Source organism: Meriones unguiculatus, chromosome 3, assembly GCF_030254825.1.
Source record: "Meriones unguiculatus strain TT.TT164.6M chromosome 3, Bangor_MerUng_6.1, whole genome shotgun sequence".
In the NCBI taxonomy this organism is placed as follows: domain Eukaryota; kingdom Metazoa; phylum Chordata; class Mammalia; order Rodentia; family Muridae; genus Meriones; species Meriones unguiculatus.
Window position 1 is genome coordinate 172,714,474 of NC_083351.1, and position 10,492 is coordinate 172,724,965.

The 10,492-nt window shown below is 41.8% G+C and overlaps 2 protein-coding genes across 7 annotated transcripts in view; one reads left to right on the forward strand and one right to left on the reverse strand.

Annotated features, from left to right (window-relative positions):
* The window catches only part of Helq (helicase, POLQ like), a 38,216-nt gene extending 33,744 nt beyond the window's left edge, over positions 1-4,472 (reverse strand). For 2 of the 6 annotated variants that reach the window (XR_002476739.2, XM_060381023.1), the window contains exons 1-2: positions 4,085-4,471; positions 2,178-2,886 (exon numbers count right to left, since the gene is read on the reverse strand). Coding sequence is in view for 2 of the 6 variants with exons in the window: in XM_060381023.1 (XP_060237006.1) it covers positions 2,178-2,886; positions 4,085-4,264 (889 nt within the window). In the remaining 4 variants the exon portion in view is untranslated. Of the gene's footprint in view, positions 1-2,177; positions 2,887-4,084 lie in introns of all 6 variants that reach the window. The other 4 variants (XR_009590983.1, XR_009590984.1, XR_009590982.1 and 1 more) reach the window with 3 other exon arrangements.
* Positions 4,473-4,495: 23 nt separating this feature from the next.
* On the forward strand, positions 4,496-10,014 carry Mrps18c (mitochondrial ribosomal protein S18C). The gene is made up of 6 exons (XM_021646108.2): positions 4,496-4,661; positions 5,338-5,399; positions 7,738-7,821; positions 9,037-9,094; positions 9,754-9,813; positions 9,893-10,014. The coding sequence occupies exons 1-6, from the start codon at positions 4,571-4,573 to the stop codon at positions 9,967-9,969; spliced, it is 432 nt and encodes a 143-aa protein (XP_021501783.1). The 5' UTR covers positions 4,496-4,570; the 3' UTR covers positions 9,970-10,014.
* Positions 10,015-10,492: the final 478 nt, after the last annotated feature.

Consider the following 10,492-nt stretch of genomic DNA (forward strand, 5'->3'; position numbering starts at 1 on the left):
AAAGGACGGGCAGATTGCTGTGAATTTGAGGCCAGATTGATCAAAATAGAGTTCCAGGCAAGCCAGTGCTACCGTGAGACCCCTCCCCAAAATAAGACATGAGAACAGTTATCTGAATAATAGACACAAACAACTTTCTCTTTTACTGACTCTTTAAATACTTAAGGACTTTTTGCTTTGAAAATATTAAGCTCAGCAGTAAAGTGTGTGCTTAAGCTCTTAGGTTTGATCTACAGGTCATGAATAAACCAAAGCATTAAAAATGTCAACAAAGTCCTTCCGTTTGGTATTGCCAGCCAGTTTTCAACTAATTTGTCACGTATTTGGCAAAGGATCTAACTACACTACAAAACAATTGTTTTGCCCTATCCTGTTTTTGTTGTTTTTTCTAATAGATAAGGTACTGTTTAGGTAACATGTTAGAGTTAAAAGAGGCAGTTGGGGATTCTATAAGGCACAATATACCAAGTACAGTGCTAGTGATGTCAAACACTGAGTTCCATTTTTGTCCTCGCTGAGCACTGTGGCACAGACCTGTATAGTCCTGGTAGTTGGGACACAGATGGAGGAAGATCATGAGCTTGAGGCAAACCTGTGCTACGTGAGCTCCTGTTTTAAAACATGAAGGCTGGGAATGTAGTTCGGTGGCAGAGACCCTATCACGTTCAACGTCCTGGGTTTAATCTCTAGTACTAGAAAATGCCTACACACGCCAAAAGCAAAACAACAACAAAAAAGGCAGAGCCCTGAACTCCTGCCCTCAAGGAATCACCCTGGCAGCAGATTCAGACTGAGCAAAGTAGCCAGTAGGAAAAGGGCAGAGAAAAGAAAGTTAGCATGTAAAGGGTAATGGACAGTTCCTTTGGCACTGTTGAAACATGGTCTCATGTGGCCCACGCCGGCCTTGAACTTGCTCTGGAGCTGAGAATGATCTTGAAATCCTGATCTTCTGACCTCCACCTCCTGAGGGGAAGACTGCAGGGGTACACACACTATCTCCTGCTCTGGACTGCTGGCTCGCAGGCCATGTGCCTCTCAATTTAGAGTATCTTGGATGTTTTGTTTATGTGTATGAGTCATAATCTAGTCCCACAGAGGTCTGAAGAGGGCCTCAGGTTCTCTGGAACTGCAGTTACAGATGGCTGTAAGCCACCATGTGGTGCTGGGAACCAGATCCCGGCCCTGAGGGAACAAGCATTCAGCTGCTGAGCCATCTAAAATGTCCTAGATCTATCTATTTATCTGTCTTGTCCATTTATTTTGAGACTGGGTTTCTCTGTTTAGCCTTAGCTGTCCTGGACTCACTTTGTAGACCTGGCTGGCCTCATACTCACAGAGATCTGCCTGCCTCAGCATCTCAGAGTGCTGGGATTACAGGCACACACCACTGTATCCAGTTAGTGTCTTAGATTCTTCCTGTCTAAAGTTAGATTTTATTTTCCTGTCATTTTACTTCTCCAACCTAACTGTCTTTTGAGTTGAAAATCCATGTGTTCAAATAGTTCAATAGTTCCCCAAAAGGCCTTCCAGAAATATTTGTGAAGTGACAGCCGACAGAGTGATCAACTAGTAAGGCAGTGGCTGTCCCTGTGTCTAAAATAGTGTATCTGAAATATATGCAAGGACCCAAGACTTTTGAAAAAACATCACATAATTATTATCACTGCAGTCTTTTTGCACTTCAATCTTAGCTGTCTTTAAGTGTGATAAACTGCTATTACTGACTTCTTTCACTTAAGATTCTAGGCATTCTAAGCAACTGAAACAACTAAATTCCAAAGAAATAATAAAAGGTCCTCAGAGCAGAAGGAAAGTCAGAAGCACAGTGGGAAAGGATGAACACTCAGTGGTGAGGTCAGGAGGCGAGCATAAAGCTAAAAGCATAAAGGATGTCTGGGCTTAGATACCTTACTCTTTACAACTTAAGAGAGGGCATAGAGCGTAAGTGCAATGAAGACTATGCAGGCAGGAGACAAAGCCCAGACTCTCACTTGAGAAGGACAATACACAGGAAGGAAAGACGTCCATGATAGGGAGGCAGGGCTAACACAAGCTGATACTCTGATCATTGCAGATGAGAAACAGAACTAGGGAACCACCCGCTTCCACTGGTTTAGATTAATACCATAATACTATCTGAATTATAAATCTCGTTTCTGTTTTATAAAACGTATTACCATATAGTTTTTTGATTCCTTTCAACTGAACGTAAAGGTCTCTCACTTTGCTGGGGAGTGAATAAAAAGGGCCAAGGTCATCTGACGGTGACTCAATTGCTTTCTTAACAATGCTGATTTCCTCACACAGGAGAGTCTCTTTGAGCTGTTTACTCCTAGAAATCACTGGGGTTTGGGCCTTGGCATTCCCAGTCATGGCACTTTTGAGACTGTCTTTAATACTTTTCCTCCTGTTCGTCTCTGAAGAAGTGCTAACGTTAGAGGCGTCGTTATTTTGCTGAGGTTGCTCTACACGGCTACAGGCCAACTCTTCATTCAATGGCTTATGTGAGTTTCCGACTCTTTCCTTAGTAGACTGGTCACCCAAATCATTTGAAGAGTTTTGCATACTTTCAAAGTATAAAATCTGAGAAGAAGGCACATCAAACAAGAGGTCGTTTCCAGCTTCTGGCCCAACAGGGACACGCACATCACTCTGGCTCTGTACACACTCATTAGTCACAGAGGCAGTCAAGTCACCTACAGCACTCACACTGAGTTTCTTTCCGGTGTCTCCTGCACAGAGAGCTCCGGTGGCCGAGTCTGTAACGTGGTCCCTATGTTCAGGCAGTTGCATGTATTTCTGTTCCAAGTCATCAACTTGAGCTAAAAAGGAATTTTCTGTAAAGCTGTCGTGGTCACCAAACATGTCTTCCTCACTGTCATTTTCCTGGAAGCAAAGATACATAAATGAATTCCATCTCCATAAAGAGTAAAAAACACTCCAGCGAAGGACTGTACAAATATATCACTACATGCACATTATCCTCTGAATACATATTATCATCCCCAGATAAAAGAAACAAGCCCAGAGAGTTGAACTGACTTGCCTAAATAGTACTGCTGGATTATTATGAGATATCAGGATGCTTAAAAATATATATTTTTTTTCGAGCTAGGACAGGCTCTCAAATAACAGACTATGGAATTTTGATCTTCCTGCCTCTATCTCCTGAGTGTAGCACCATGCTGGGTTTTATGAGGTGCTGAGATCAAATCCAGGGCCTCATGCTTGCTAAGTAAGCATTCTACCAACTCAGCTACATCCCCAGCTCAGCCCAAAGGGTGATACTGAAATTCAAAATTATTTATTTATATTGGTGCTGAAGTTGAGCCCAGTGCCTGCCCCAGGCTCACTGCTGAGGCCCCAAACCCAGCCTTTGGGATTTGAAAGCCTGTGTTAAAGCATTAAGGAAGAGAAGACAACCATCTCTAAGGTTGTCAGTTGAATAGATGCTCCTGAAAACTGCGGTATTTCCGGCCCAATCACTGGAGGCTGGCCTGTTACCACATCATGGTTGTACCACTAGACACTAGAAGGAAATTCTTTTCTGAACTTGGAATTGAGACAAGAGTGTGCATTCATGTTGGGTGGCTTACTCAATAGAAAAAAAAGTAATCTGGGAGGTAATATTTATGAGTTAGAACTTTAGTTCCCAAGTGCCCAGGACCCAGTTACTAGACAATATGGTTAGTTTAATAAAGTAACCAGCACGTAACGGATCATCAATAAAAAGTTCTATTAGTAAAGTAGAAACGAGGCACTCCGAAGGGCTGGCCTGTCCTGTCAAGCCAGTTACCTGCCCCGCGAGCAGTTTTTACGACAGGGGGTGAGGGGAGTGTCTAGGTTTCACATCCACTTAGAAGTCGGGGCTTTAAGGCAGTGTCTCCCAAGTGCTGGAGAGAATAAGGATAGCAAAGATGAGAAGAGCAAGAGAAGGCCACTCTTCCAGCCGGTCTGCGTGTGCACCTGTCAAGAAAGCGGTTTCAACCCCGCGCAGCTGTGGCCGGGGCAGGGGACGCGGGGCGGCCCCGCAGCCCTGGGTGATGACGGGACCAGGCTCGGCGGGGAATCGGCAGGGCTGTACCTGCGCGGGCTCCGGGCTCCCGGTTTTCCGTCTGCGGCTCCCGGTTGCCTCTTCCTCCTCCGGGTCCTCCGCGGGCAGGAGCTCGGCCGGGGCGGGGGCGGCAGAGAGGCTCTCTAGGCTTCCGCGGTTTCTTTTGCGGACAGACACCCGCCGGCGGATGCGGGGAGCGCCGTCCTCCATGACAAGGGCCGAGCGACCCTGCGACCCGGCCGCCCTCGGTCCAGACGCGAGCTAGAGTCGCCGCTCCGCGGTCCTGAGCAGGGAGGGTCCAAGCATCAGCTCTGCATCTTTTCGCAGTGGAGCCTGTGTGCCACGTGACTTCCGGCCCCGGGAGCGCGTAAACACAGAGGTACCGCGCTTGACCTCCTGGCCGTGTTCGCACCGGAACCTTTGCAAAGAGTCTCCGGGGCCAACACGGAAAAAGTACCGGAAGGGACCTGTCGGGGCGCTTAGGGAAGAAGAAAGGAAGGGGAAAGGCGGAGAACCATGGCAGCTATGGCTGCTGTGTGCAGCGCTGTCGGGAGGAAGAGCTTGACAACAGCGGTTGTCTATCTCACAGATCGCGGAACTTACGCGGGTAAAGTGTCAGGCGTAGCTTTGCAGCCGCAGTCTGGTTCCGATTGTCGATGGCGTCTTTGCTGTTAGCAAAATGACTTTCGATACGGCTAGGTTTAAGATGGGTGGGAAGCTCGAGTCGCTCTAGACTGGTTTCTTAGAGCTGAAGAGGACTTTGAGATGTAGTCATCTCTTAACTTATAGTGTTTGTTCCTGTGCTTTTCTATCGGCACTTGAATCTTTTTTATTTTCCCTTTGGAATGACAGTACTTTTCTATTGCTTCTATACGTATTTCCATTACAAGCTGGTAACTGAAGAAAGGTTTGAAGTTTTATAGGAGAGGAAATATATGGATGTTCTTCATCCAAAGCCTTTGGAATCCCTCATTTCGAACCGTATTTTGTCCCAAACTAACAGGATGTTATCACTTAGTAAAAAGAATACGAAACCTGTATTTCATGCCATGCGGGGGGTGTTTGTTTTCAGACAGGATCTCACTATTATGTAGCTCTGGCGGTCGTGGAACTCACAGAGATCCACCTGCCTCTGCCTACCAAGTGCTGAGGTTAAAGGTAGTGCACCACCGTGCCCCGAACTACATCGTACCTGTTGATTCATCTAGCCTTTTTGAAAATCAAGTGTCTTTGTGAGATATTCAGTGAATGAAAATAATTGTGTCATTGCCATTTCTCTTAAGTTACAGCGCTGTGGAGAAGATGTTGTTCACAGTATAATCAGGTAGCCAGCAATAAGGACCTGGTAAGGACTTTTTATTTTTTAAAGAAAACATTATTTTATTATTTGTGTGCACATTTGGGGAGGGGAGCTGTGGAAGCCAGAAGAGGGCTTGGGATTCCCTGAAGCTGGAATTAGAGGTAGTTGTGAGCCACTGGATGTTGGGATTCCAACTCCTCTCCTCAGTAAGAGCAGCAAGTCCCTTTAGCTACCAACATCTAGCCAGTCCCAGATTTTTCTTGCTAATTCATATTACTAATTCATTTCCATGAATTCCTAACTCAGCCTAATTTTTTGTATATTTGGATTTTAGCTATAGGACAAAACAAATAATGGTTACCTTGAACTCGGAAAGTATAACTTACTGACAATAGTCACTTGGGTTTTGAAGGTAAGCCTAGATTAGAGGCTTCTGTAATTTGTTTTTCTTCCTAAATATTGAATATAATATGAGAATTTTTAAAGATAGCTTGGGTAGATAGGATAATTGTAGATAACAGAAATTTGGGATGTCACTATCTTTATCTCATCAATTTTGACATGCTACCTTGATAAGAGATCTAAATTAAACTTTTGCATTTCCTATTTAATCAGCTGCTTCTAAGCTGTAGGCATATTTTTATGGGTTTAAAGTTTGGACATGGATGAGGGTACCTCCCTCATCACACCATATAAGTAGTTAGCTAGAGTTGAGAAGAATACAGCTTGTATCTCAACTGCATATACATTAGACTGAGAAAATTCAAGGCAAGCTAGATAATGGTGGTATACACATTTTGAAATAACACTTAGGAAGCTAAGGCAAGAGGATCCTTTGAGTTGGAGGCCACCCTGGGCTACAACAACAACAACAACAAAAAATCACTTTCTGGTCTTTTGGCTAAAATCAAGTGTAAAAAAGAAAGAAAGAAAAGAAATCTTAAGGACCTATTAAATATCAAGGAAGTTGTCTAAACAAATGTATATCCATCTTAGTCATTTAATTCATACATCATACTTTAAAAGAACAAAGGAAATGTACTCTTCTTTTTTAGGTCATGTGACTAATAAAAGTTCTCTATCTTCTCCAGAGGAAAAAAATGCACACAATCACACTAATGTATCACAAGTAAGATTATAGATTTCAAAGCCCTTTCTGAATTAAGACCCTGTGTGAGGGTGTGGTGGTACCACCTGTAACCTCAGCATTTGGAAGGCTGATGCAGAAGGCTGGCAAGTTTGGGACTACTGTGTGCTACAAAGCAAATTGTAGTACAGCTGGGGCTACGTAGTGAAAACCTATCCAAGAAACAAACCAATAATAACAACAATAATAAAATGCACGGAGCAGGAACATAGTAAAGGGACTGTGATGAGAAAAGAGTTTGAAAGGGCAGCGGTATAAAAGAGGTCAGTCATGGAATACATATGTTGTGTTAGTTAATCCTATTTTAAAAGCAGAAAAAGGTGTTATTGGGGATGAAGAAGGGAACCAACAGGAGGAGAGGCAGGATGCGTAAGAGCAGAAGGTAAAAAGAACAAAGTATAATTACACATCCCTGCACCACACAAACATATGTACACAAATGTAATCTCACACAATGAATGCTAACCAAATATTTAAAAGTTTCAAATGTCTATACTGGTGACAACTATTCCTACAGTTAAAGGGAGGCACTGTGTCAGAAGCAGCAAGGAAAGAAAAGCCAGAAGGGCCCACAGAGACTTATATAGCAGTCCATAAATGGGATATTAACAACCTATTGTTGTAGTAAGCCATGGAGCATTATCTATAAAATGAAATAATAAAAAAACACCTTACAGAAAATTTGGGGATGAGTAAATAACTTAGCATATGCATACTTTTAATAAATCTAAAAGAAAATGAATGATAAAATTATATGTATAGTAAAGAATTGTCTTAAAATAAATTTTAATTGAATTAAATTTAAATAGCCTTAGATGCTTTGTTTTTTGCAATCCACACAAAACAACTTTATCAACTTCCTTATCTTGGAAGTCCTTTTCTTCAGAAATGATACTCCATTGCATAATTTTTTTTACCTGGTAATCTCTCTTTAGCTAGATTGACACATAATAAAACACTTGTACTAAAAAAAAAAAAAAAAAAGAAAAAAGTAGAAATGGAGCTAGGTGTAGTGGTACACACTTGTAATCCCAGAACTTGGGGAGGCAGAGGCAGGCAGATCTCTGTGAGTTCAAGGCCAGCCTGGTCTACAAAGTGAGTCCAGGACAGCCAAGACTACACAGAGAAACCCTGTCTCAAAAAACAAAAAACAAAACAAGTATAAATGTAGCTGTAGTTTTTAACTTTCCTCAGTCTTAACACATTTTGAGACTTTTATTTTTTTTTTAATCCTAGCCAATCCTAATGGAAAACCCCTATAAGGAGCCTCTTAAGAAGTGTGTCTTGTGTGAGAAACGTGTAGATTATAAGAATGTACAGGTGAGCGTTGAGTTTACTGCTGATACTTGATTGGGATTCTGCTCTTTGCATTTTCTCAGGTTATGTCACAGTCATTAGGCTGTATGTAGGACAGATTCAGCAACTTCATGATATCAAGTCTTGTTATAATTTCCTGTGTTGTGTCTATTCAGTTCAGTATTTCACTATTATTTGGCTTAGTATTTTGCCTTTTCACTGTTTCTGCCCAGTAGCTTACTGCGCATTGACAGACACGAGCGCTTCAGGAAAAGCTCTTCTTGTGACCTTTGCAGTTTACTATCATATGCTATTGCATTAAATAGTATTTCTCCTTAAACTTTAAGCAAATTAAAAGCAGCAAATTTAGCTAGTCCGTAGTGATGCACGCTTTTAATCCTAGCACTGGGGAAACACAGGCAGGTGGATCTCTCTCAGTTCTAGGCCAGTGTGGTCTACAGAGTGAGTTCCAGGACAGACATGGCTACACAGAGAAACCCTGTCTGGAAAAACCAAAAGTGAAAGTAACAAATTTGGGGAAAGTGAATATTAGAGTTAACTGTTTACATAGTGGTGTAAAATGATAGAGATGTTTGAATGGAGAAAATGCAGAAAATTATAAAAACTACATTGCAGCAGACGATTGTGGGAAGAACTAAGCACAGTACCTAGTATCTAGAAAGTGTTATAAAGCATTCAATAAGAGGGAGCTGGAGAGATGGCTAAGAGCACTGGCTGTTCTTTCAAAGGTCCTGAGTTCAATTCACAGGAACCACATGGTGGCTCACACCATCTATAATGAGATCTGGTGCCCTCTTGTCATGCAGGTATGCATGCAGGCAGAACACTGTGTAATTAATAAATAAATCTAAAACACACACACCCAGAAGAAATTAAATGCCCTAGTCTGTCTCCAAGTAGCTCACGTGATAGCCTGCCATGCTGGGAGTGCTGCAGTAAATGGCTATGGGCAGCAGTGTGTTAGATGCCCCTGGGAGTCGGGAGCCACAGGACAGGTTTACTGATTCATGTTACTTGACCATGTGAAGTTTTTGATACACTACATGTTAACTTTTCAAAAGATACCTTGTTGCTACAGGGTGTTTCCTTTCATGTTATTTTGTCTGAAATGTATTAAATGTTGACTTAACTTGGTTTATAATTTTTTTTAAATTTACACACTCTATGTTGAATAACAAATATACTAATAGTACTTTTTCCTCCAAACATAACCCACAGCTTCTGTCCCAGTTTATTTCTCCATTCACTGGATGCATTTACGGAAGGCACATAACAGGTACCTTTTTTATCATAGAAAATTACGTGTACGTAAGAATCACATTGTTTCTGTTATTTCAGGAGACTGGCAAGTCTTCAAATCATGCCAAATCACTATTAAACCTGCTGCCACAGGGACTGAAGTGAGGTCTTTGGGGAGAGTTTTCTGTAGTGCAAGGAAATATTGCCTTTACTCACACTTAGCTACAGGGTAACAACATACAGAAATTTGGAAAACTGTATCTTTGGTTTAGTCTTCTGTTCTTACAGTGGACTGGAGTTAAGTTCACAGCACTGTAATCAGGTATCTCGTAAGCACTTGTAAATCCAGCTCCTGGGAATACAACACATCTGGCTTCTGTAGGCATCTGAACTCAATAAAAATTAATAAAACTAAATTTATTTTAAAATGACCATCTCTAGACTAAAACTTAAGTGTCAGCAACTGGCAGTTGTATTGAAACTGAAATTTTTTTTTTTTCTCTTCTTACGTAGGGCCACATGGTTGTCATTAAGTTGTAATAACAGAATTGAGTGTATGAGAGACCAAAGAACCCACAAATGATTTACTTTGCTGGTTCTTCACAGGAAAAACAAAACAAAACAACAAAAAAACTGTTATACATGTAGCATTAACATTTTCTGATGTATAAGAAAGCACCTCTTATCTTTGCACAGGTCTTTGTGGAAAGAAACAGAGAGAAATAACAAAGGCCATTAAGAGAGCTCAGAAAATGGGTAAGTGTACCTGCACAATGGAATTGATCTAAGATTTTGCTCATTGTCTTTGTCAAGAACTTTAATTATCTCTTTACAGGATTTATGCCAGTGACATACAAGGATCCTGCGTATCTCAAAGACCCTAAAGTTTGTAACATCAGATACCGGGAATAAATTTTGTAAAGTTACTGTCAATAAACCAGTAATTGCTTATGTCAACACTGCCCCAAACTAACTTGAGAAGAAATGCCCTCTCTATACCAGTGAGTGTTATCTGAACACAGCGCTTGCAATGGTAGTTGCATTGCTCACTTCGGGAACATGGTTGCTACAATCTATTTATATAGACCTGAGCCTGATTCTCTTCTTAAAGATGGTTTTAGGGGAATGGTTGTAAAAAGGCATTGTTCTAATCCCATGTGACTGGCTGTGGAGTTAAACTTGCTTGGAGTCATTTTGGTTTTTTGTTCGTGTGTGCACATGTGCACAGGATTTTTTGGAAACCAGAGGTTGATATCAAGGTCTTCCTCAATGTATCTCCAACTTTCTGTATACAAAAACGACTCATTTCTTTCTGTGCCAAAATGAGGGCACATGTGGAGGTCAGAGGTCCATGTGCAAGCACTGGCTCTCTCCCCTCAGCACGAGTCTCCAGGCTTGTCAAGTGTTTCAGCCCACAGAACCATCTTGCTGGCCC